Source organism: Nomascus leucogenys, chromosome 4 (genome assembly GCF_006542625.1).
Source record: "Nomascus leucogenys isolate Asia chromosome 4, Asia_NLE_v1, whole genome shotgun sequence".
NCBI lineage: Eukaryota > Metazoa > Chordata > Mammalia > Primates > Hylobatidae > Nomascus > Nomascus leucogenys.
In genome coordinates this window covers 138,235,559-138,263,505 of record NC_044384.1, presented here as the reverse complement: position 1 = coordinate 138,263,505, position 27,947 = coordinate 138,235,559, and the positions used below count along the sequence as shown (strand labels likewise).

General features: G+C 37.5%; 1 protein-coding gene across 1 annotated transcript in view; it reads right to left on the bottom strand.

Annotated features, from left to right (window-relative positions):
* The window catches only part of LOC115834823 (rho GTPase-activating protein 7-like), a 211,947-nt gene that overhangs the window by 95,612 nt on the left and 88,388 nt on the right, over positions 1–27,947 (bottom strand). Inside the window, exon 3 of the mRNA XM_030812351.1 lies at positions 2,462–2,611. Within this exon, the coding sequence (XP_030668211.1) occupies positions 2,462–2,611 (150 nt within the window). The remainder of the gene's footprint in view (positions 1–2,461; positions 2,612–27,947) is intronic.

Here is a 27,947-nt window from a genome sequence, read left to right as displayed (position 1 = left end):
ATGTGGGTGAAAATCCAGGGAGACCAAAAGATACTGCAGAACAGCAGGGGAGCCCCAATCAAAGGTGGTAGAGTGGTTCTGGCCTGTGTGTGTCTGAACTTCCCCACGGTATCAGTGAAATATCCCAAGAGACCGTCAACTTTCCCTTGATTACACATTGACTGGAAAACTATTCCTAATTCAAACTTCAAAAATATGTCATTATTAGGAAGAAAATGCCCTGACCGTCTGACAACCAGGGAATTCTGGTTCTGGAAATGGTACTTATCTCATTGTAAAGAAAAAATTGGCATGTTGGGAAGGTTTCTAATATAGCAGAATGAGCATAGGCTTTGGAGTCTGACAGATGTGGATGCAAATCTCACCTGCTGGGTGACCTTTGGTAAATAACTCACCACTCTCCATCAGTGTGAACACAGGTAAATTACTCATCCTCTCTCTCTGAAGCTCATATTTCTCATGGTAGGAGTGTCAAGAGGTTAAATGAAGTAACTTTCATAAAGGTTAGCACTCACTAAATACTTAGTCTTGATCTCATCCCCTAGCCCCATTCATCCTATGAGATTGGCTATCTCAGGAAGTCGTAAGAGACTGGCACACTCTGAGTGCCTGGATAAAACCAGGCTTGCAAGGGAGAAAACCACTGTATCCTGGGCTGTGTCGGTTCATCAGGCCGTAGCCAATCTATAAGGCTTTATCTATGCAGCCTCCTTAAACATTTACCTCTACCTTTGCTTTAATTTTTTTTTATGTTAAAGACATCCTTAGAGACTATATTATTCTTGATAATTTTTATTATATGCAGAACGTATTCTGGCATTTTCTCATAAATATTCTCAAACTGCGGTGGGGTTGGGGGGCGGTGAGTGTTTCACTGTGTGTCTTGTTCTTTCTGCGAATCTATAATTTCACAGTGAAGTATAAGGGTGGAGTAGAGGCAGTTTGTCCTCTGTATCTGGGTCAGTGCTCCTTGGTAGATGGTCCAGGTCCTAATCCTGCCATTATAATCTTCTTATTCCACCACACAATTATCAAATGGAGTGGAAAGTTCTGTGGGAAAAAATTTGATGGTGAAAGAAAGTTAAAATTAGCTTTAAATTCCAAGGAACATAAAAAAAGAACAAGAGGTGACCTAGAATATCATAAAGATCAAAAAGGAGTTTTGAGGGCTTTGGGATATGTCTTATTCATCTCTAGCTCAAGGCCTGGTGTGAGCGAGTCTAGTACAGGGGAAGGAAGGAGAACTAAATATGTACTCTGTGCTTGATCCGTGTGGTACTTCTTACATACATTTTTAAATTTATGCCTCCCAGTGAGCCATTAGTTAGGAAATAATATCTCCATTTTTCGCATGAACCTACAGTAGAGAATTTAAATAACTTGATGTTCCCAGAAAGTCAGGTATAATGCTGGCATTTGAACTCAGACCTTAACACTGCAAAGTTCATAATGTTTCCACTGTATTATTTTGCCTATTCTGAATATATCTCTATTTACAGAGCTAACAATTGTGATATTCCATGAGCTAATGTGTGCAATATAAAGCCAAGTTTACAATTTAAATGAAGGCTAAGAATTTGTATCAAATCATTTGATATGCAACAGTTATATTTCAGTAGGTGCTCAAATTTATATATATTATTTTCTACCGCTTTGCTCTCAGGTAAATACAAATTTCTTGACTTAATATGCTTGTTATTGAATAACACAAATAATAGATGAGTTGAAAAGTGATTCATAGCTTAATCATAAGTAAACTCAACCATCACATTTCCTAGATCTGCACAAACTAAGCCCTTTAATATGATGCTGATAGTAAATTTGTAAAGCGTATAGTTGATCCTAGAATGTGTCTTCCAAATTTTGAGTGTTGGTCTCTTAAAGGAGTGTCTATATTATGTAAAATTGGCACGCAATAAAATGAAATTCTCAGCTCTGTCTCTTTCACTGTATTTCACTAGGTGAATTTTAGAGTTTTCTCAAGTTAATCTCATCATAAATTCTTTTTTGTAGTGTGCTGAGTTAGTTCCACTGGCATCCATCCATCCGTCCATTTATTCATGTAGCAAATCTACAGTAAGATTCTTCTACATGCAATACAGATTTGTGGGACAGTCATAGACATAGTACTTGCTAACAGAGTCTCTCTCATATCAGAGAAGACTGACAATTAAGGAAGGTTCGATCACTACAAAGCATAATTTCCCAAGGTGACTTTCTTTCTTGTTTAATGTTAAACATGTTCTTTTGTATCACCCATTTCTCTCTGGACTCTCTTCATAGAATTATGCATAGAATGTATGCATGATGCATAGAAGTATTTTGGTTATCTTTATGGTGCTGTACTCGGGTTATATGTTGTTAGATACCATTAACAAGGATGTTTCCTTTGCAAGAGGGACTGTATAAGGTAAAGAGATACGACTCCTATGGGAAAAGAAGTAGAAAGTGGAAGGCTCACAGGAACGTGCCGCCGCAGGTTTGTTGGTGTGTCCGACGGAGAGGAGCTGGTGCTGAGGGCATTTTCTATGTCCTGATCAAGCTGGTCCAGTTTCATAATCAGCAGCACCATGGAGTCCAGCCGCGCCCTATCTCGATCTTCTCTTATTTCCTGAGGAACAGAACATGTTGTTACTGAATCTGAAAGGCCATTTCTTAATAAGAATAAAAAGTTCCCTGTTCTTCAGTGTGACAAAAGGGACACTGAATAATAGGCAGTCTTTAATTAGAAGAGAAGTTCCATTCTGTATCATCAATGGGCTCTTCATTGGGAAGATACTGACCTAGTGCCAAGAAAGCATTTTACATGAATATTAAATATGTATCTTGTAAATCAAAGTGCAATGAAAAAAGAAGTGTAACAACAATGAGTAATGGCATGTATTTACTATTTTCCCACTACTTATTTTTGGGAAAGGTTATATATTTTTCTTCTTTTTTCAGAGTATAAATTGATTATTTAAAAGGTATTAATAATTATTTGTGGCTAGACATTTAGGGTTGCATAGGAGATAATATTTTTGGAAGACTCTTTTGCGGTATAGTAAAAACACTGGAAAAGAATTAAGCGAGGCAAGCTTTCAGTATGTTCAGGGGAACAATTTTCCTAGCATGGGGCCATTTACCCACTGCTACTTAAAGCTATATCCTTACCAAAATTTCTTCTCTTGAGTTTCTTTTCTTTCACACACTTTTATAAAACAGCTCCCGCAACAATTTGTATTTTTGTAAATGACTATGGTTACTTACTCTCAATTCTCTATAATACAGACATATATTGATAGAAATATTTTTGCTCATAGGAGTAGCAAAAGCTTCTCATTGAGTATATAGAGTTACTTGGGCACGACTACCGTTCTGGTGTGTTTAAGTCAAGTCAATTACTTCTAGGAATCTTCCAGATTCCCTGTGTTGTGCAAGGTATTAGGATGGGGTAAGGTATTGGATGAAAAAAAAATACTGTAGAAAGCAGTTAACGTTCTTCAAAAGCAACATCTGCAGAGAAATGTCATGCATGCAGGGTCGGCTCTTTTGAGGCAAGTCATCATTGGTGACTTAAGTTGCCATCCTCTCCATCTGTCTGATTATATTGATCTGGGTGAAATCAGCTTTAAAAGGACCACCAGTGACTGATCTCAGTGGGAAAATACATCTCTACAGAAGCCTGAGGGCTATCAGTACAATGGTTGAAGATTGAGGGTTCACTTTGGTGATGGTTCCTTGTCGGATGAAATTGATGACGGCCTGAATCACAGCTTCATTTTTTTTAATTTTTTGCTATTTATTTTAATCCTTCTAAATTCCCCCAGCCATCATTAAAAGGCACCCGCAAAGAACAGGGTCTAGGATAATTTTGTGGGTTAATTTAATTTTATAGAACTTTGTATATCTTAAACAGCAAGAGCAGATTGTTGATATTACAGAGGCATTATCTTTCACATTTCAGATCATTGGTTAATCAGATTAAATTTTTCAGACAATCAGTTAAGCTAACATTGGATATGTTACTTAAGTAAACTGAACTTGTGCATGGTTTAACAGATTAATGCAAATTGAAACACCTAGCCCTGTTTTCACAAAGACAGATTAATTTTGAGAATACGTTAAGAATTTTTTGAGATATGCTAATTCCTTCAGAATACTATGCTGTTGTTATTACTTCAGTCTCCTCCTATTGTCTCTGCTGTCTGAAACAAGACTGTGACAGAAAATTACATTTTTTTGTCATCATAAACTATTCTTATAAAGGACTCCATGGTATTTGCAAACAAACAGACCTGATATTTTCCGTGTATCCTATCCCTCACTGCTACAGAACTTTGTTACATTCAAAGAAGCGTTATTGATAGTATGATTGTGCTTATAACTTATTTAGGTTAATTCCCTTCTGAATATTCCAGATAATGGAAAAATCTGATTAAATAGTGATTAAATCCTAGTAATCACTCTTCCCATGGGCTTCATTATATAATTTCTTTTTCTTTTAAACCAAAGTTGTGTATGGCAAGATGATGATCTTTGCGTCTCTATGTCCACATATGATTTTGTGTGATTGTCTTTCCTTTCTCAGTTATAATGTCCTCCAGGACAAAGATTCGATTTTTCTACCTGGTAGACATAGAGTTAAGTTATACACTGCTCGTGCGATCCATTTTCAGGAATAATAATAATGAAATCAATCGGAGCCACTGAAATAACACCTCCCAAAGCCTTAGAAAATATTTCTTGATATTTTCCAGCTACTACATTAATGTTGGATAAAGCAGTATATCCTTCAGCTATCCTAGACAGATCAGCAGTAGGCTCAGAAACAATTTGTATTTGAATTAACTGGATGCTGACATTGTGCTTTAAAAACATCTTCAAATCCACGGGATGAAGATCAAATTATTTCAAATGATCTGCCAAAAGGATTGAAACCAAACGTTCTTACTCTATGATATTCCTTTAGAGAAATAAGCCTATTTTGATTCCTTTTTCTTCCTGGGTGCATCCTTATTCACCATCCATTACATTTAGCCTGAAGTGTCAAGTTCACAGACCAGTATCATATATTACACATTCGAAAAAAAAACTTCACAAAATAGAATGACTGCAAACCTGATGCTTTGGATAAACACTATTGCTCTCATTTTCAAAGCCCCATTATTAATATTTCACAAAGTTTTAACCTTTCGTATGTTGATGGCTATACTCCAGCAAATATTTTCATGCCTGAAAACAGAGCAGCGTATTTGCAGATTTTGTGTAATTTGACATCTACAGTGGACTTAAAAAACTCCCTGTCACTATAGTCCAGGAAGAAAAACTTCTTAACAAGTGAAGCTGCCTACTAATGAAATTAGTATTTCAGTAACTTAACCTCTGTAAATCAAGACCAAGATGCTAAATTCTCTTCCCTCACATCTTTTCTTCCTTCTTCCCTTCAGTCGCTGGTCCAAGGGACTGAATATTTATCAGCAAGAAAGACAGATAAAAATCTCTGTTTTCCTGAATATTATAGTCAACCATGGGAAGATAATGAAAATCAACAGAGTCTTATGTAAGATAGTTTCAAATGGGAACAAATGTAAGAAGAAAATAAGTAGGGTAATGAGATACACAGTAACTGCAAGGCTGTAGCCTGGTCGCAGAAGAGCCCTTTGCAGAAGTGAGAGTTAAACCATGATGAGGGAGAGGGGGAGGATGAGATGGAGGAGATGATAGAGAGAGAGAGGCAGAGATAAAGACAGAAAAGAGAGAATAAGAAGGAGGAGGAAAAGAAAGAGGAGGAGAAATGGGGGAGGAAGGGAGCAGTGATTGCAAGGAAGTCAAAAAGGATGAGGAAAACTGGGGAAACAGGTTCATGCAGAGTGAAGAGTAACACAGTGATGTTAAGGAGAAAATGGGTTTAGTTAATAAGAGAATCAGAACAAAGAATACAAAAGTTGAAAGAGGGGAAGTGAGAGGGAGAGGGAATGAGTGCTAGTGCAAAATGAGGCTGGATTTAAATAGGAGACACCATTTTTTGTTTTAAAGATCGCTATAAAGTGGTAAGTTTCATTCTTTCTGTAATGGAGGCCGCTGTCAAGATATAAGCAAAGGAGTGATTTAGTACATTTCATAAACTTTTAGATTTCTTTCTTTCTCCCTTCCTTCCTTTTTTCCTTTTTTGAAACAAGGTCTCACTCTGTTGCCCAAGCTGTAGTGCTGTGCAGTGGCACGATCTTGGCTCACTGCAGCCTGGATCTCTTGGGATCCAAGTGATCCTTCTATCTCAGCCTCCCAAGTAGCTGGTACTATAGGCATGTGCCACCAGGTCTGGGGTTGTTTTTTTTTGTTTGTTTGTTTTGGTATTTTTTGTAGAGACAAGATTTCGTCATGTTGCCCAGGCTGATCTCTAACTCCTGGACTCAAGAGATACTCTCGTCTCAGCTTCCCAAAGTGCTGAGATTACATGTGTGAGCCACCGCATCCGGCCTAGGTTTCTTAATACATATTGTCAAACATTTCTGAAACCTTACAATACTTTCCATCCAGGAATGCCCCATGACTAACGCATGCTCTTTATCCTATGGTTATTTTTTCTAGTTTTGGTCTTGTTATGCTGAAGTCTAAATTGAACACATATTCAGTGATTGTAAAGAAATAACACGTTATTTTATTACAAGACCCCATACATTTTAAGATCAAAGTGGAATAGGAAAAGGCACTGTTTGGGGAGCATATTTCTTAGGAGCAGGAAATGGGTGGGCCATGGTATGTTGGTAAATGTTTAGCAACTGAATCTCCAAATAAAATGAAAGTCCTTATTTGTAGCATTTGTGGATTTCCGTGGTGTAAATACTCCCCTGACCATTGGCTCCCAACAAGATGTTACTGACTGCAGGGTTGGAAGAAATGTGCACAATTGGCCCGTTCGAGCTGGTGTGAACCAGTGTCAGCTGGCACATGGTGACTCCAGAACACACTGGGATAAGGGCCAGAAGGATGGAGAATTCTTCTTAGAATTCGACTTGAATAGAAACATTGATAGTTACATATATAGTTATAATTATGGTTTAGTCAACATAATAACATATTAAAATACCACATTTTATTTTTTAAATACATTTATTTTCCTTAATATTGGAAGCAATTCCCTGGGCAACAGGGATTAACATTACTAAGAATTACCTGAGCAACAAGGAATTTACCTTGTTGCTCAGGTAAATTTTAGTATGAATTGTAGATTTCAAGTTTGTGTACTTGTGGGCCAGGCATGGTGGCTCACGCCTGTAATCCTAGCATTTTGGGAGGCAGAGGTGGGTGGATCACTTGTGAGGAGTTGGAAACCAGCCTTGCCAACATGGTGAAACCTGATCTCTGCTAAAAAGATATATATTTTTGAAAATAGACAGGCATGGTGGTGGGCACCTGTAATCCTAGCTACTACGTGGGAGGCCTGAGGCAGGAGAATCACTTGAACCTGGGAGGTAGAGGCTGCAGTGAGCCGAGATCACGCCATTGTACTCCAGCATGGGCAATGAGAGTGAAACTCCATCTCAGATAAATAAATAAATAAATTTTGTGTATTTCCGCAGGATTTTTTTTTTTTTTAGTAGTGGTTCCTTTAGCTCTCTTGCTTGCTCTATTTATTATTTATGTTCGTAAACTTCTTTAAAATTTATTATAATTAACATTTTTTTTAATTTCAACTTTTAGACTCAGAACTGCATGTGCAGGCTTGTTACATGGGTATATTGTGTGATGCTGAGGTCTGGGGGTATGATTGATCCTGTCACCCAGGGAGTTAGCATAATACCTAAGAGGTAGTTTTTCAACCCTTGCCTCCCTCCGTCCTTCTCCCCTCCGTGGTCCCCAGGGTCTATTGTTCCCATCTTTAGGTCTATAAGTGCCCAACAATTAACATATTTTTATATTGACGTTTATACTCAAGTCAAAACACAATTCTTTAAGTTACTGATACGTCATTTGGATACTTCTCTCAACACCAAATAATTTGGAAATATAAAAGTTCAAGGTTCCAGTGCCTTAATTTTACAGATGAGAAAATTGAACTCCAGGGAGTTTTTAAAATCATTGGTAAAGTCGAGACCAGAGACTGGCTCTTCCCACTCCCCTTCCTTTTAGCTTTCCAGTTCTACATGTTGGTTTCCCTCCATGTTAAACATTTTAAATTTTATGCCCACTTGGGTATCATGAATTCTCTCCTTAACTTCTGCATCCTGGTTTTAATTCCTGTCCATATACAGAATCTGTGTTTTTGAAGAACACCAATTACTACAACACTAATTGCAAGAAACCTGTGAAGTCTTCTTGCCCTCTTTTCTTTTTTTCTCTTTTCTTTTTTCCCCTTCCTTCCTTCCTTCCTTCCTTCCTTCCTTCCTTTCTTCCTTCCTTCTTTCCTTTCTCTCTTTCTTTCTTTGTTTCTTTATTTTTTTTTCCTTTTTTGGAGATGGAGTTCAACTCTGTCTCCCAGGCTGGAGTGCAGTGGCACAATCTTGGCTCACTGCAACCTCTGCCTCCCAGGTTCAAGCGATTCTCCTGCCTCAGCCTCCCTAGTAGCTGGGATTATAGGCGCCTGCCACCATCCCCAGCTAATTTCTGTATTTTTTTTTTTTCAGTAGAGATGGGGTTTCACTGTGTTGGCCAGGCTGGTGTTGAACTCCTGACCTCGTGATCCGCCCACCTCGGCCTCCTGAAGTGCTGGGATTACAAGCGTAAGCCACTGTGCCTGACCTTCCCAGTTCTTTAAACTTTTATTTAGCAATCACTTAAGGTATGTTTATTGACCAGTATGTGCTGTACACTGTTTCAGAGGAAGCAACCTATTTCATATTTGTGCAGCTATAAATTGTAAAAAAGTTTATAGTGTCAAATTCTGCCTTCCTCTAACTTCTCAGCTTGTCCCACAAGAACCAGACAGAAATAGCAGTGTCTATATTCCATGAAACAGCCTTTCAGATATTTGAAGAATGATGTGGTGCCCATGTTCTTTCATTTTTGGGTGAATCATCCTCAATTCCTTTAATTATTTCTTATATGACATGTTTTCAAATCCTCGTTAATTATGTTTACTCTTCTCTGGATGTGACATAATTCTGTCAATGACTCAATTAACTGTTGCTGCCCAGAATTAAATATATTACTCTATGTGTTCTATGACCAGGGCAGACTAGGCAAGTGCTTCTGTGTTCTGTCTACCCTCTTTAAAGCAGCCTAAGAATTTAGTGCCTGTTTAGAACACGAACAGGCTATTCTTAATGGAATAGCCACAATCTGCTTTTTTAATGAGGAGAAAGTATTTAGTTGACTGTGAGCTGAACTTGAGTCAATGCTGTGATGTATGTCTCTTTTTCCCATTATGTGTCTGTGTAGTGCTAAGAACAGAAACATCCTGTTGCTTTGGGACTGCAACCAGCTGCTGTCAAAGTTTAGATAATATATGTAGCTGCTGTGGAAGAAATTTCCAGTTGTATCTCTTTCAGACATAGGTCAATAGATACGAGGCAAATTAGGAGAGAAATTTCAATTCAATTTGATTTACTGTCAGAAACCTAAGATGTCCAAGCCCATGGTGGTAACCTGGAATTCTGAAAGAAGCTCCTAATTTACTTCGAAGAGCTATTTAGTTCCTGGGCAGTGAAGTCTGTGATTGCAGTGGTATCTGGGGAAGATGAATAGGGTTTTTAGAGAATCATTCTTTCCTAAAAGTGTCAGATTCTGTGAGGCTTAAACAACAGGAGTCTCCTCTCTGCTTCTTTCCTTCCATCTGGGAAAGATAATCCCAACACCCCTCTTTCTACAAATGCTCTTAGTTGAACAGCACAAACACAGCACACACACAAGGCGGTTGTAGAGGTGGTGCAAATTACTGGACATTTTGCAGACTGGAGAAATACAAAGTCCAGAAAAGAGTGTGCCTCTTCTAGAGAGACACAGGCTCTGTTTTCCTAATGCCAGCATTTGGAAGAGAACCAAAAAGTTCAGTAAAATACCCAGATGCTTCCAAATAGTGGGCGATTGGTTTGGCAAATACAGCACTGCTTGAACGCTTTGCTTGTCAATGAACAGTGGCATCACATAATCATGATAAATTAAATGCTAAACCGGGAATAGAACTGAAACTTCCTGATGCAAGGTTCTGGCCCCTGTGCTGTCTTCAGTTCCATATGCGTCTTACTGGTTATTCTGGGCTGGTAATACTCCTTGCTCACCCGTGAAAGAAAGGGACCTTTTAGCAAAAGACTTGGCCCAGTTTCATCCTGAAGTATTTGATCTTTGGCCAGCTGGACTAGTGTAAAACTCTCATATTAGCGTTATGTGTTTCATTTGACAATAAATTTCTCATTCTAGACTTTCCTTTCTTAAAATAATATCCTGTTTAAAAAACCATAAAGTTATTAAATCTCTTTTTTTTAGAGCAGTGAAGATTTTCATGTAAATTGACACTAAGAAGCTAAAGATAATGTAATTATCCTAAGTCAGAATTTCTAGGCAAGTTAAATAAGTCAGTCTTAATTTTTATTCCACTGTGTTTCAATTTGAAACTTATGTAGACTAGCAGGAAAGGAAACAAACCAACAACTCTTTCCTGTTTGCTAGATATATTCCGTTCAACTCCAAGTTCTAGGCATATTATCTATTATTAATAATATATGCCACTATGATTATAATATTAGGTCATGACGATGGATAGATAATATTGTTATTTAAAGTTGCAACAAGCAATCTTTTAACTGACATGTAATCATTAATTAGTGATCATGGCTTTATATTATCTGTTTATATTTATCTCCTATTAATCTGCTTCCACTTAATAAGACATGGTGAAGAAAGTTGGTTTCTCTTTTGCTAGATTTTTAAACTCCAACTAGGCTTCAAACGAAGCATGGATTAGCCAGAACTTTTGTAACTTACCTACACAGTTTCCTAAATAATTTCAAAGGATATTGATATAGCTCGTCCTGAGAAGTGTTCGGAAGTGCAGGTGTGAACCGGAGGGGGAGAACTGAGGCCCATTTTGGGGACTGGGATATAATTTCTACCTAAATCATTTCGTAAGTATGCCGGAACCAGTCTTCATTTTAAGTGCTAAAATTAAAGATTGGCATTCAGGTCACTAAATACATTCTAGAATATAGGATCAGTCTTGAACTGATACGTATTCTATACTATCATGCTTATGTGGTATCTGCCAATTCCTGTGACTCTTTTTTATTTTTATTTTTACAATACTCAGTAACTCTTTGCTTTGGCTCAGGTTTGAAAGCAGACAAGACTTTTCTTGGTTTGAAAACATAAGAAAAATATGTATTTAACACTGAAATTCCATAAATTGTTTTTAGGAATATTATGATGATCCTTCCTTTGCCATGAACAACAAAAAAAAAGACATAAGTAAACATGTATTCCTTTTTCATAAAAAAGTACGCCTTATTTTTTTTTTAAAGTCTTGTATTGACCTGACTTCTGTCTACTTTTCTACTGGCACTGTTGTAACTCTCTGATTCAGCCCAGTGGCCCCAAATGTCAATCATCCTGAGTCCAACAACTTTATTTTCGTTAATATTTGTAGTTATTATTTTTACCACTGTATCTTCCTTAATACTTTATAGCTGCATTTTTAATATTATATATACATGCTATATAATATATAATCCGATGTATTTCTAGCACATATTAAACTACAAAATTATCAAAATAGAGATTCTTTATGCTATCTGATGTAATCTCAATTAAGCCATACTATGTTTTAGGAAATGCGTTACTACAAGTAGAGAGCTTCTTTTGGTTTCTCAAATATACATATCATCTTCTCCCTCATTTGCAATTTGAATTTGCAGACTTAGCAAATAAAACTATAGGATATCTAGTTACATTTGAATTTCAGATAAACAAAAAATAAAAATTTTTAGTATAAGTATTTCCAAATATTGTATAAGACAAAATTGCATTGGACATACTGCAGCTAAACATTTTTATCTGAAATTAAAATGTTACTGGGTATTTTATGTTTTATCTGGCAACTGTAGTTTTCATTCACGTCATAATGTTCTTTTGGCTTAACACAGTTCTTGCTGGGTATATCAGAGGAAACCCTTGGCTTCAAGGGCAATGTGACTCCAATGGAGAGGTCTCTCAAAGGCTTGTTTCTTTGAATGAATAAATAGTATTTATCTCCTTATGTTTAATTTTACAGCTTCAGTGAGTAGTAGTTTTCAATAGTGGCAGATTATCAGTATACTTGTATAGCTTTGGACACTCCTACGTGCTAAGGTTCCTCTGACCAAATTCTGATTTGGTAGGCATACGGGGAGGCTAAGCTATGTGTTTTTAAAAAGTTCCACGGATGTATTCATAGCACAGCTAGGTTTGAGGAACATTTTAATAGATTGCAGAGAAAACCGTTACATTGTTTCTCATGAAAATTAGGGTGACAGGAATTAGATTCTCACCTAGGGTAATTCCATAGTAAGAACTTAATTAATCTCCTATATTAACAGATTAAAGAAAAAATACAACAAATAAATGTCAAAAAGGGCATTTATAACATTTTAAACTGATTTGAAATCTTTTGCTAGTGATTACAAACAACAAAATAAATTAAAATAAAAAAAGCTCTTTTAAGTGGCAAGGACTTAGAAGGCAATGCTCTTCACCTGGTTATGAGTCTAAGACACTTGAAGCAAGCATTGAGGATAATGAGGAAACGCTGGAAATATTTCTATAAAACTATGAAAAAGTAAGAATGCTGGTTATCACATATTCTACTCAACATTACACTTGAAGTTCTGCCCAATGCAACAAAAACAACAACAACAAAACAGAGATGATTATATTACAAAGGAAGAAAATGTGTACCTCAAAAATCCAAGAGAATAATCTGACAATCTGATAATTTAAACAAATCAAAGAATTTGGCTTAACAAAGAAAAACACAAGAGCACTCTTGTCCTCTCCCATTAATCGTTTAAAAAATGGAATAGGAGGAAAAAACCCTCATATCACAGTAGCAAGAAAAGACTACAAAATACCTAGAAGTAACTAAAAAAAGAAATGAGTAAGACCATTATAAAAAAAAAAACAACAAAAATGTCGCCAAAGAATGTAAAAGACTGAATAAATGGAAAGATATATACTTGCTTTGGAGAGGAAAGTTCCAACGTACTGTGCAACTAATTTGTTACGTGTACTCTCTCTTTCCCCACTAGATTGTCAGCCCCACAAGGGCAATCATGGTTTGTTTCATTCACTGATGCAAACCAAGACTCTAGAGCAGTGGCACATAATCATCACACAATAAATGCTTGTTGAATGAATGAATGAATGAATGAATGAAATATTCTGTTTGAATTAATTTAAAAACTCAAAGGAGTCTAAATGAAACCCTCATAGGTTTTGTGGGTTTTTAAAAAATGAACCCACCTGCAGAGCTGATTCTTTAAAAACGAAAATGAAGACCAAGAAACTATTATACAGCAGTCATACCTGTTGGTATTTTTATTCAAATGAGTTGAAAATGTATGTCCACATAAACAACTGCATACAGATGTTTATAGCAACTTTATTCATAATTGCTAAAGCTTGAACTAACCAAGATACCCTTAAGTAGGTGAATGGATAAACAGTGGTACATTTAGACAACATTATTCAGCACTAAAAATAAATGAGTTATCACACCATGGAAAGATATGGAGGAAACTTAAATGCATATTACTAAGTGAAAGAAGTCAATCTGACAAGCTATCTACTGAATAATTCCAATTATATGATATTCTGGAGAGGCAAAACTATGGAGACAGTAAAAAGACTACCAAGAAGGAAGGGATGAAAATCCAGACCATAGAGGTGTTTTAGGGCAGTGAAAGTATTCTGAATGATTATATATTAGTAGATACCTGTCATTAGACATTTATCCAAACCCATAGAATGTACAACACCAAGAGTGGACCCTGATGTAAACTATGAACTTTGAGTGATACTGACATGTTATTGTAGAGTCACTGGTTGTTACAAATGTACTACTTTGGTGCTGGATGTTGATGGTGGCTATTGGCAGAGGGCATATAAAACTTTCTGTACCTTCCGCTCAATTTTGCTGGTAACCTAAAACTGCTTGTTCAAAAATCCATTAAAAATATGAAACAAAATAAAGAAAACGGAAGGAGACTAGAAAATTTTTAGTGTGGATATCTTTAAATACACACAAAATTCAAAAAAATTTTTAATTTATCTGTCAGATTAAAAATGACCAATATTTTGCTCATTTATCCCTCTTCACATTTTTATCAGTGTTTTAGATAAATCCCAGAGACCATATAATTTCATCCACAAATGCTTAGATATAAGTTGATTTTAAATTTTACCTGCAAGAGAAAAGGAGTCAAAATTGTAAAATCTTTTTTAAAAATCCAAATGTTCTATGAAACAACATACTGTATAAAATGTCCACAAAGAAAAGATTGATAAAAGTTAAAATACAATTATAGACTGGGAGAAAATATTTAGAGCATATGTATGACAATGAATAAAGAAGTTATAAAAAGACAACCTAATAAAATTGGTCAAAGCATACAAAGAGTCTATTAATAGAAGAATTACTAATGATTTAAAACCCCAAAGCATCACTGGTAATTAAAACGATGCTCATTAATTATGAATGAAAATTATTTTTTTCATAAAAAAGAAATCATGACCACACTCAAGTTTGACGATATTTTGGAAATAGAATTTTTTCCCCTTTGGAGAGTAGCCTGGGAGTCTCTATCAAAATTAAAGTAGAACATATTCTTCAACCTGGTAATTTAATTTTAGATACCTATCTTAGAAAATTACTTGCACACATGCAAAGATAGTATAATCAATACTCGCTTCGTTGTAGCATTTTTTGCTAGTAGCCAAAGAACTGGAAATAACTTACTATCAATAGAAAATTTTAACTTAATGAGTTATGGCACCATTATTTCTTGGATCACAATGCAGTAGTTGCAGATTCGCATGCACTGACAGGGCCATGAGTAACCTACGTAATGCTTCAGTGCAAGTTAGAAAAATGCCCCTTTTCGCGGGGGCTCACGCCTGTAATCCCAGCACTTTGGGAGGCTGAGGCGGGCGGATCACGAGGTCAGGAGATTGAGACCTCCTGGCTAACACGGTGAAACCCCGTTTCTACTAAAAATACACACACACAAAAAAAATTAGCTGGGTGTGGTGGCGGGAGCCTGTAGACCCAGCTACTCGGGAGGCTGAGGCAGGAGAATGGCGTAAACCCAGGAGGCGGAGCTGGTAGTGACCTGAGATCGCGCCACTGCACTCCAGTCTGGGAGACAGAGCGAGACTCCGTCTCAAAAAAAAAAAAAGAACAAGAAAAATGCTCCTTTGAATGGATGCAGCCATGTGCCAGGGTTCATGTTTAATGAGCAAAACACAGGTTGCCTATCAGCCCCCACTCAGCACTTTAGTTTGGTGTCCTTGTGCAGGGCATAACCTGCCCAACAGTACTTGGGACCCTGCTACTCATAAGGAAAGTGCTCTATGGGGAGTTTGCTAAGTAGAGAAAGAAAGGTAAAGAACGCTCTACACGAAGCTTTTCCAACCCGCAGCCCGGGACAGCTCTGAATATGGCCCAACACAAATTCGTAAACTTTCTTAAAACATTATGAGATATTTTTGCTATTTTTTTTTTTTTTTTAGCTCATCAACTATTGTTAGCGTTAGTGTATTTTCGTTAGTGTATTTTATGTGTGGCCCAAGGTAATCCTTCTTCTTCCATTGTGGCCCGGGGAAGCCAAAAGATTGAACACCCCTGCTCTACAGCATAAAATCCTTTATATATTTCTCTCTTTCTCTCTCTCTCTCCCACACACATGCGAGCACACATACAGACACATCCAGTGCAAAATTATTTCTGTGTGTGTGTGTGTGCACATATATATACACATATATGCACACAAAAAAATCTGGAAGTATATCTGATATGGCGTGGCTTTGTGCCCCACCCAAATCTCATCTCCCCAGGTGTTGAGAGAGGAACCTGATGGGAGGTAATTGGATCATGGAGGAGGTTCCCCCATGCTGTTCTGATGATAGTGTGTGAGCTCTCACAGGATCTGATGGTTTTATGCGTGGTGTTTTCCCCTGCTCTATGGCTGTGTCCTGCCACCTAGTAGAGAAGGTACTTGCTTCTCCTTAGCTTTCCACTATGATTATAAGTTTCCTGAGGCCTCCCAGCTATGCGGAACTCTGAGCCAATTAAAGCCCCTTTCTTTATAAATTACTAAGTCTCGAGTAGTATCTTTATAGCAGTGTGAGAACAGACTGATACAACATTCAACCTTGGGAGCTGAATATGGAGCTGGGAGAGGGGCAAAGAAATTTACATGTTACAGTTTGAAATTACTCCAACAAGTAGCTGATGGTAAATTATATCAGTGATATAAAAATAAATGCTTATTGAAAACAAAAACACAAAAAATTACAATCTATAAAAAGCTGACACCACAAACACGAAAAAGCTCCCCACAAATTTTATTTCTTAACTGCATAACACACTTTATATTTTTCATATACTATCTTTTAACTTTTGTTGAATTATGAGGGATTAAAAATTTTTGGGTATGTTCATATACTGACATACGCAGAAGTCTTTAACATAATGACTGAGTACACTTATTATTGGTATGAAAAGATGTCCATATATTCAATAAATATGGTTACTAAAGTATACCTAAGATAATTTCCATGTTTATGTGTATAGACAATTTATCTTTGCCAGTATAACTAACTCACAGCTATTTTTGTTGAAAACTTGGTGATGATCTCCTTTTCTGACCATCACTCTCAATATGTTGAATCCTGGCTTGACGAATTTAATGTATGATCTGTTCTTCCTATGACTCATCGGCATTACAGTTTTCTTCTCATAGATTGCACAAATTCCTGAATATTTGCACTGTTTCTTTTAGCTCAAAGATAGTAAAGAATAGCATTATGACCTTGGCTTTCTACCATAAACCCAAACTGACATTTTCTAAGAAGTGACGTAATGGGACTCTATATGGAAAAGATAAGATTCAAAGAGACTTCATAATTGAGCACATAAAATATAGTTAGAAGATTCTGCATATGTTATTGAAAGCAATCATTCAGTGAATTAGCTTGTACAATACATGCAATAACCTAGGAAAAACATACTTATCTGACATGATGTTATTATTATTTTTTTTAGGCGGGAGGCAGGGACAGAGTCTTGTTCTGTCGCCCAGGCTGGAGTACAGTGGCTCAATCTCAGCTCATTGCCACCTCCACCTCCCAGGTTCAAGCGATTCTCCTGCCTCAGCCTCCTGAGTAGCTGGGATTACAGGCGTGTGCCACCATGCCTGGCTAATTTTTTTGGTATTTTTAGTAGAGACAGGGTTTCACCATGTTGATCAGGCTGGTCTCAAACTCCTGACCTCGTGATCCACCCACCTCGGCCTCCTAAAGTGCTGGGATTATGGGTGTGAGCCACTGCGCCTGGCCCACGATGTTATTTTTTTTTTAAGTCAGTGGCAACTAGTGCCATACAATGTGATTTGATGTAATTTAAAACACTTTTATCTAGTGATTTTATTTAGTGATTTAAGTGATTTACTAGTAAGTATTTAAATAAATTAAATCACTATTTGCTAGTGATTTAAGTAAATACATTTTGAAGTTTAAAAATATTATTAGTCACTTGTGAAAAACTATTTCTTCAAGCATAAGCATATAAGAATATGTTGATTTTTTCCCTTCATCTTCTCAATGTTATTTAAACAGGGTAAAATCTTTAATTTTTTTTTTTTTTGAGATGTAGTCTTGCTCTGTTGCCCAGGCTGGAGTGCAGTGGTGCGATCTCGGCTCACTGCAACCTCCACCTCCTGGCTTCATGCCATTCACCTATCTCAGCCTCCTGAGTAGCTGGGACTACAGGCACCTGCCACCACGCCCAGCTAATTTTTTGTATTTTTAGTAAAGATGGGGTTTCATGGTGTTAGCCAGGATGGTCTTGATCACCTCACCTTGTGATCCACCTACCTCAGCCTCCCAAAGTGCTGGGATTACAGGTGTGAGCCACCGCACCCAGCTGCTTTAATTTTTATCTTATTATTAACATTATTTCTTTTTTACCATTAAGGGCCTATAAATAACTTGAAAAAGAAGTGCTGCATAGTATGTTTGTGGGGTTTTTTCTCTACATATACAAAAACAAATAAATATGGAGCCATTTAATGTATACAGGTATTAAAAGTATTTCTGAAAAGCAGCATTATGTTGTTTCACCCCAAGAAGTCCAACCAATGTTCTTGAATGTCTTCTCGAAATTTCCCCTGGGAAGTTTCAAACAACTATGCCAAAGTTAGGATACGGCTTGGGACTGGCATGCCCTAAAATAAGTTTCTTATTTGTGAAAAGGAAAAAAGCCTTTCAGTATGCTTTCCACTTAGACAGTGCTCAGTTGAGGGTCATTTGTTTTTGACTGTTCACATGTTCGGTGACAGGTGTACCCACGTACCCTGATGCTGGCGTCTCTGGGCTTCCACATTATTCTTCTCTAGACTCATCACTTTGGTCCTGATTCACTGTTTTCCTACATCCTGAGTTTAATGTGCATAAAATTTGCTCATAGAACTTGTTACATATGCAAATGTCACTGTATACCAATTTAAAAACTGGCCTTGAGTTAAAGGTATCAACAATGACAAAAATCTCCATAACCTAATATTGAACACAAAAGGAAGTTGCCAAATGATGAATACCATGTGATGTGATTTGATATAAAATTTAAAAAACATATAAAACATGCATATAAAAGATATATATATATAAAACATATAAAAGATATATATTTTATTAAGCGCAGACATACAAAATATGGGCACTTTAGATGATTCAGGATGGTGGTTACCTATTAACTTAAGGAGGGATGTGGAAGCAGAGAGATTCCCACCTATGCTGCACCATCTCTGAAATGTTTCATTTCAGAATCCAATAGAAATAAAACAGACCAAAATAGTATAAACAAAATCTCTAACAAATAGGAAAATGTTCAGGTTCATAAACCCAGGTGCTTGGTACAAAGGGTTTTGTCATCCTATACTTTGTATATTCTAGTATGGTAAATACCTTATTAGAACAATTAATTACTTAAATGTAGATTCCTGGCTTACACTTGAGAGATTCTGTTTTGACATTTTTTGGCAGGGGCCTGGGAACCTGCCCTTTGTAAATATCGCAGCTTATTTTGATAAAGGAGCTCTGTGAAGAACATGTTGAGAAAAAAACATTTTTTTCACCACCTCTATCCATATATGCCCTCACATATTAAAGTCTGTTTTCTGCCTTTGTTAAAGTACTGGTATTGTGCTGTAAAGAATATGATTGATTTCAAATCAGTAAATAAGTCTGAGGTTTTCTTGAGAGTAGTCAGGCTAGTTAAAATCACTGATCAGTAAAGAACAGAAATGTGTCAACCATTGTTTCTAATCAGATGATTTTAAATAGATCAACCTGTACTAGACTAAAGCAGCATTATGGGATTTTTAGGAAAAGAAGAATCAGGAAAAGAAGAATCAGAAGAATAGGTGCCCAGACTGATGGGCACCTGTTAGTACCTACTTTTCTCACTAGGGTCTTTCCATTAATCCTGGAATGTATTTGGTGTGTGTCTCCAAGGATTTTCTTATGTCCTCATAATAGCATGAACGGAGAAAGTAGGGAGGAAACTGCTAGAGACTTAGGCTACAGCGATTAAGTTCAATTATATGAAATTGCCAATAACTGCCTTTTTTTTAACTTTAAGTTCTGGGGTCCATGTGCAAACGTGCGAGTTTGTTACATAGGTATACATGTGCCATGGTGGTTGGCTTCATCTATCAATCTGTCATCTGGGTTTAAGCCCCGCATGCATTAGGTATTTGTCCTAATGCTCTCCCTTCCCTTGCTCCCCACGCAACCCCTGACAGTCCCTGGTGTGTGATGTTCTTCTCCCTGTGTCCATGTGTTCTCTTTGTTCAACTCCCACTTATGAGTGACAACATGCAGTGTTTGGTTTTCTGTTCCTGTGTTAGTTTGCTGAGAATGATGGCTTCCAGCTTCATCCATGTTCCTGCAAAGGACATGAATATATTCTTTTTTATGGCTGCATAGTATTCCATGGTGTATGTGTGCCACATTTTCCTGACCACTTTTGACCTTTAAAGTGGCTCCATATAATAAATGGAATGGCAAATACAGACTAACCTGCTTAATTTTAGGCCATACAAATGACTAGTTTCTATGCAGTAAGTCCCATGCGGCAGAAAGACCACTATATTCTGTTTATAGGAGAAACATCAGTTTAAGCTCTTGGATGCTTTCTGTAAACCCCTTACAGATTATACTTAGAAACTTGGATGGGTCTCCCCTGTGTGGACTGATAACTGCCCATATTTCTGATTAAAAAGTTAAGGGAGTTAGCATCATAGCTGTAATTCCTGCTTAATCTTTTGCTTAACCGTGAAAAAGACATCATTTGTAACTTTTCCAAAACTCAGTGACAAGTCCAGAATACATGTCATTTATTTTTAACATAACTATTTCTTTCATTGAGCTCTTTTTGATGATAAGTAGTCAGTATAGCTGCCTTATATTATTAAGCTTTTCATGCATATATTATCTCCTCAAGCAATTTTTAAAGTCTACCTGAGAAAAGACTGGGCTCATGTGTCTCTGCAACCCCTAAAGTACCCAGTAGCATCTATGCACAGAGTAGGATTCAAAAATATTTTTAAATTAATTAGCAATTGTCTTGTAAGTCCTAATCTTTAATAACCATCTGCATATATCTGGCAATCTGTAAAAATCAAAGTCTGACCTGAGTCCATGGGTGAGATTAAAAAAAGTCAAAGTTTCTACAGAGAAAGCATAAACAGCTGTAAGGACATTTTCTCTTTAATGGAAGATAACTTTTCAGATGCACTGATTAGAAAATGTGTTGGCAGTAGACTGGTTCATTGTTTGTATCCTTGTAGTACTTGGTCAAAACTCAAAAACGTCTTTGTGGTATAATATTTCTGAGGGAAAGGGACATTTGAAAAATAGCCTTTTGCTTCCAAAATATTGAGGTTACTCATCCTCCAGTTCCCTGAGATCATTAAGACCTGTTTGTTTGCCTTTTCCTTGTGCATAAGGAAACCAAACAATGGCTTCTTCTTTCCCAATATGGTAATAACTCTTAACCCTAATTTCTGCCTAGGGAATCTCTCTGGCACAGGGAAGAGAAATTTTTCTTTATTTGTATATGTATCTAACTTGTTCTCCATATGAACTATGTACCCGTGAAAGGGACCCATATGTTTCTATGGTTTTTAATTCAAATGGTCATAGTCACTAATATATGGGTCTTCTGTGGAGGTGACTTGTACTGTTTCCCATCATGAGTAGTAATTCTTTGGTTATCAATTGTATAAGCACAAATAAAACTATGACTGATATGTCTTTTGAGTTAAAGAGCTTAAGAAAAATATTAAACAGACTTTTAAAATGAGTTTGGGATTCAGGATTCCTTAAAGTATTATGTTTTGAAGGGTATATATAGCATATATATTTAATGAAGTTTAAAGTAATACCTAAAAGTAATCTTCCTGTGTTTTCAAAAGATGAGGTTTAAGATGATACAGTATTACTGTTCTCAGAAGCCCATGGTGGATGAAATGGTGTTTAGTGATAAAATTATGTTATTTTCATATGGGAGAAACAGACCACAAAGTAGTATTTCAAAACTAGAAAGGAATTCACAGATTGCATTTTTTTTTAACCAGTGAGTATGTTGTCTATATAATATAGTAATATTAAGAAATGATTGGCTTCCTAGGTTTTGACTGCAGGAGCGGGGAGCTGGAGAGAAGGTTAAAATATATCCGGGAAAATTCTGCACATTTACTGCATACATTAGGTGACAAATGGGTGTTTTGCCAGTGTAAATCTCTTCTTTTTGGAGGTTTTAGTTAATCTTGGAGCAAATTTGTCACTTCTTTTGTTAGTTCTGGTTAAAGGAAGGGTGCTGGGGTTTATTTTATTTTTTCTTTCTATATTGAGCAACTACTAGATCAATAATATAGTGTTGTACACAAGAGATAAATCCTCTCTTCTTTTAAGGAGTTAATACTACATCTGGTAGATCAACATGCAGACAACCAGTTAAAAAAAAAATTGAATGAGTCCAGCGTTTGAGCAAAGTGCCATTAAAGCAAACAAAACAAAAAGATTCTGATTGGGTAATATGGCCCAGGGTCAGCTTCATAGAGAAGACAATTACATTGAGCCTTGAATTTGAGTAAGATGGAAGGATGGAAGTCATGGAAGTGCATGGCGTGATGGGAAATCATAGGGCATAGACATACTAACAAAATAGGTATAGAATTCTGATGGAGTTGGAGGGTGATGTGAGACTCTAGCTCTGGCTAAGTTCTTATGCAAAGCACAGTGAAAGGCACAACTAAACAAACACACAAAGAGTCGCTGAATTGAATTGATTTTCGCAGGTTTGCCCTGTCTGCCAAGTTTGGCATGCATGTCTTTCTATTTTTCTCTTCACTTAGCAATTCTCTTTTCCAGGTCTTCATTATTACATTTTCAGGAGGAAATAAATGCAGTTTTGTAAAATTATATTGAAAGTGGAAAAATAAAATGAACGTTTTCTGCTCTTCCTCTGATCCCTACTACCTCACAGGACCATCTCTATAGAAGACATGTACTGGCATAGTATTGCCCTTATTTGTTTCAAGGGGAACCTAAATTTGCCATTTAAGTGATTTGGAGAAGTAGACATGTTTTATAAGCTGATGCGGAGGGATCTTTGCTAGGTTCTTATAGTTTCATCTCTCTGTTATTTGTGGATAACCCTTGATTCTTAGTATAGAAGAAAGAATGAATTATAATACTAATTACAATTATAAGAAGTATTAGTATCTTCAGTACTAAGGAGTATTAATACTATGATTAATTGCTCGGCACTTACTAAACATTCTGTGACCATTTAAACAGAAATTGGATTTCTGCTCTGATGTGTGCCATTCTTCAATTTGATAAAATTCTTATTTACATTTTATTCAACCACAGATGTTTGCTGATGACTAAAAGGGCAAATACATGAGAAAGTATAGATCTTTTAACAGACCCTGTCACCATTACTAATAAAATAATTCAAAATCCATGTTCTTCTCTTTAGAACAAGTTAAAGAAAAGGGTGAATAAACGTCTCCTTGTGGACTGAAAGCGCTGATCCGTTAACAGACTTAGAAGGCCCATCCGAGGGGAAAATAAGAATTATGATCTCATTATTTTTAAGATTCTGTTATTTGCTCAGCAAAACATAATCCAAATGTGCATTTCACTACAGCTATAAAAATAGAAAGTAAATTAAACAATCGTAAGAAATGTCTTTATTCTATTTAATAGAATTTTAAGGGCATATTTCCCTACGCTATTGAAAATAAAAACACAGCAATACTGTTCTGGCAGACTGTCCTCCCGAACTTTGGAAATTAAAACAAAACAAAATAACTCATTGTCCTACCTGGAAAAAATAGAAGTAATGATAAAAATAAAAATCAAGGCCGGGTTCAGCGGCTCACCCCTATAATCGCAGCACTTTGGGAGGCCGATCACCTGAGGTCAGGAGTTCAAGATCAGCCTGGCAAACATGGTGAAACCCCATCTCTCCTAAAAATACAAAAATTAGCCAGGTGTGGTGGTGCATGCCTGTAATCCCAGGTACTCCGGAGGCTGAGACAGGATAATTCCTTGAACCCCAGAGGCAGAGGTTGCAGTGAGCAGGGATCACGACACTTCACTCCAGCCTGGGCGACAGAGAGAGACTGTCTCAAAAAAAGAAAAAAATAATAATAAAACAAAAATCAGATCTCCAGTATTTGCCTTAAGATCTTCCTTGTGCTCTTGGTCCAAAATTAGTAATTTTTTTTTTTTTTTTGAGATGGAGTCTCATTCTGTCGCCCAGGCTAGAGTGCAGTGGCACGATCTTGGCTCACTGCAGGCTTCGCCTCCCGGCTTCACGCCATAATCCTGCCTCAGCCTCCCAAGTAGCTTGGACTACAGGCACCCACCACCATGCCCGGCTAATTTTTTTTGTATTGTTAGTAGAGACAGGGTTTCACTGTGTTAGCCAGAATGGTCTTGATCTCCTGACCTTGCGATCTGCCTGCCTCAGCCTCCCAAAGTGCTGGGATTACAGGTGTCACAAAGTTAGTAATTTAATAAAATGAACCTACTTTGAGTATTTATCACAACCTCTGTTCTTACTACATAATGTACCCATGCATATGGAATATAAATGGCTATAAATATGATCATACGAATTTATTCCTAAATATTGACAGAAAGTAAGGGCTGAGAATTCTGTGACTTTTTTTTTTCACATGCCATGTGTCCAGGAATATTGTTTTGAAAGCCTGCTAAGTATTTAGGATATGCTTCTCTTTCCAAATTCCTAGAACACAATGTGCAGTAAAAAAAAGAAGGGTCATTATCTCTCAGGGAAATATGCAAGCTCCATAGATGCACAAGTCAAGCGGCTGTTTCCCACAAACTCTTCGGCTCCTCTTGAGCACAGGATGGGAAGAAAAATCCGCTAGAAAATTAACCACATGTTAGTGTTGAAACGTTGCCAGGAACACAGACAGCCCTGGAGGGTTAGTTTCATATCAATATTGATGGAGCCATGTGGCAGGGCAAGAAAATGGCACTTCTTGCTCTCAGAGTTCATAGGACTGAGTATTTTTATTTAGACGAGAAGGAAAACTTAGAAAACAAACGGCAGCGGGAATAATGCTGCTAATACTCACTGTCTGCCATCTTCGAGACTCACGTATGGTGATAGAGTGGTTCACTTTCTCTATCAGTCCCATTTAACGAAATCCCTGGGAGGCAGAGAGACTGTATTTGGCAGAAGGGGAGAGGGATGTTACAAAGCCTACCTGATAAGCGAGACTGTTGCATTTTGTGGACATTTTTGAAGTATTGAGTCAATATCATCATTATACTGTGTCATAGCAAAAAAAAAAATCGTATTATCATGGTCAAACTGATTGTAGTTTAATGTATATAAAGTAAAACCAACTTCTCCCCACTAAAAGCTATTTTTCTGTTTTTAAAATGTAAAATTTGTATTTTTGCGGGGCGAGGGTGTCACTGTTGCCCAGGCTGCAGTGCAGGGGCGCAGTCATGGCTCACTGTAGCCTTGGCCTCCTGGGCTCAGGCTCCAGTGATTCTCCTCTATTTAGAACAAGTTAAAGAAAGGGCCGAAGGCCTCAGCCTCCTGACTAGGTGGGACCACAGGCGTGCACCAGCACACCTGTCTAGTCTTTTTATTTTTTGTAGAGACGGGGTCTGGGTGTGTTGCCCAGGCTGGTCTCGAACTCCTAGGTTCAGGCAATCCTCCTGCCTTGCCCTCTCAAAGTGCTGGAATTACAGGTGTGAGCCACCCTGCATGGCAATTATTATCATTATTATTATTATTATTATTATTTTGGCAAGGAAGAATCTGATTGGATACAAATTGAAAAGCTGTCCATGCTTAATATTCCAAGTATTGTCTCTTAAATGACAGTCAGTTTTCTTTTTATATAGAGAAATTATAGTCATTATGAATATAAATATCTGACATTAAAGTTGGCAGGCGGTAGACACTCCACAAATCCTTTTCTTCTCCTTTATTTTTTGAGCCTTAATCGTATTCTCTAAATCACATCGTTGTGCTATATAGATGCACGTGGTTTTTATTACTAGTAGCAGCTACCATTGTAGTAGTAATTGAATACCAATATCTTTTAGTTATCTGAATAGTTACCTCTGTATTTTAATAAATACCTTCTTTTTATCTCAGATAACCCTCTTGACACTCTAAATTCAAATGAACCTCAGTTTTGGTCTGTTTGCCTCCTTTCTCACCCTATGCCATCTTTTCTCAGAATATCCCAGAATTTAAAGCTCAGGTGAGAATTGACACCATTAAGAGTATCCTCGTCTTTAAGCAAATATGACAATTGAGACTTAGTAGGGGCAACATAGATTTAGAAATCAGTCCTTCTTCCTCGCAGATCTGTGTTCTTTCCATTTTTCTATGTTCTTCGTATTTCCTCAGGGTTCCTGTGTTTATAGTCTCATTCTTATATATATGTTTTTCCTTGTCTTCTTTAAAATTGCCTACATTTACCTCTCACCCTAGGATTTCCTCCAGTTTTTGCTGCAATCATTAGAGCTTACCTCAAGGTTACTTACAGTGATGCTCTACTTGAAAAATTTGTCATATCACAAGTTTTTCTTAATGTTGTCAAGTTTAAGCCTATAACTTGCCGTGCTTAAGTATGAATCCCCTTGGCTTTTGTTTGATGCAGGTTTGGCCCATTTTTCAACCTGTATTTTGGGAGTTCCTGCTGTTTGCTGATTCCACACTCCTTGCCTTGTTTTGTTTTGTCTTTTTAGAAATGTGTCTTTTACACAGTTGTCTTCATACAAATGTGTGAGGGGCTCTTGCCTCTCTCCCTGCCTACCCAATTCCATGCCCCGCTGTATGGTTAATGCCCCAGGTTTGCAGTTGTTTTCCCAAACTGTCATTGACTATCAATGCATTGCCCCGTGCCTCCAAGTTTTTCCCACAGTTCTCTGTCCAACTCCTGGCTCATGGGGCTCTGTCCTGACACTGGCTTATTCTATTCTGTCCTCCTGGATGTGTCCAGGACAGCAGCTCCACTCCTGAGCCTCCCCCTAGTCTCCACTCATTTCTCCTTTCCTTGACCCTGCATCATCATTCTAGTGAGAGCCGTATAATTTCACACCAATTCTTTCCCATTGTACAGAATTACATTTTCTTAACATAGGTGAAGATTTAAAAGCATCCCTGGATCTGTTTCTATCTCTGTTAGCTTCAACTCTATGCTGCTTTTCAGCTTGGCAGTCACCTCTTCCTACTGTACCTCGAAATATTTGATTCATTCTCCACGGGATAATTCGTCACCCTCTCTCTATGACTTCTTTCTCAATCCCACTTCCCCTGGAATTACCCAATCTTTTGTACTGTACCTTGGGCCCCTTGTTCTCATGGGAATTATAGTCATATATGTCTATTTTCACCCCTAAATGTGAGGTCCTTGAGATTAAAAAATGAATCTTAAATCTTTACATCGCATGCTTTTATTCTGAGCCTTCTACAATTTCTGCCTCAGTTCTTTATTAGATTGAAGCTCTGGGATGCAGGAATAATGTCTTCTTCTGCCTTTGTACCCCTCACAGAACCAAATAAAATGTTAGGCACATAGTGGTCATTCAATACGCTGACTGCTTGACCATCTGGCCAGAAATCCAGTTACGGTGTTCCAGTTTGCTTGCAGAGAGACAACATCCTCTGTGCAGGTTGCTTCGGGGAACAGGGGAAAGGCTATGATGAAAGTTCATGGCTCGGGAATGAAAGGCATTTTGTTTTTCTTTTTTTCTTTTTTTTTTTTTTTTGAGACGGAGTCTCGCTCTGTCGCCCAGCCTGGAGTGCAGTGGCGCAATCTCGGCTCACTGCAAGCTCCGCCTCCCGGGTTCACGCCATTCTCCTGCCTCAGCCTCTCCGAGTAGCTGGGACTACAGGCGCCCGCCACCACGCCCGGCTAATTTTTTGTATTTTTAGTAGAGACGGAGTTTCACCATGGTCTCGATCTCCTGACCTCGTGATCTGCCCGCCTCGGCCTCCCAAAGTGCTGGGATTACAAGCGTGAGCCACCACGCCCGGCCAGCATTTTGTTTTTCTTGGGAGTCTTCATCTCAGTCTTTCTAGGATTTGTATGGGTGTGTGTTGTACTAATGTAAAAAGATAAGGTGGCAAAAGAGAACAGAGGAATGGGAGGTGCAAGTACCTTCACTGGGTCCACAGACATCATGGCATGGCAAGAGACGCTGTG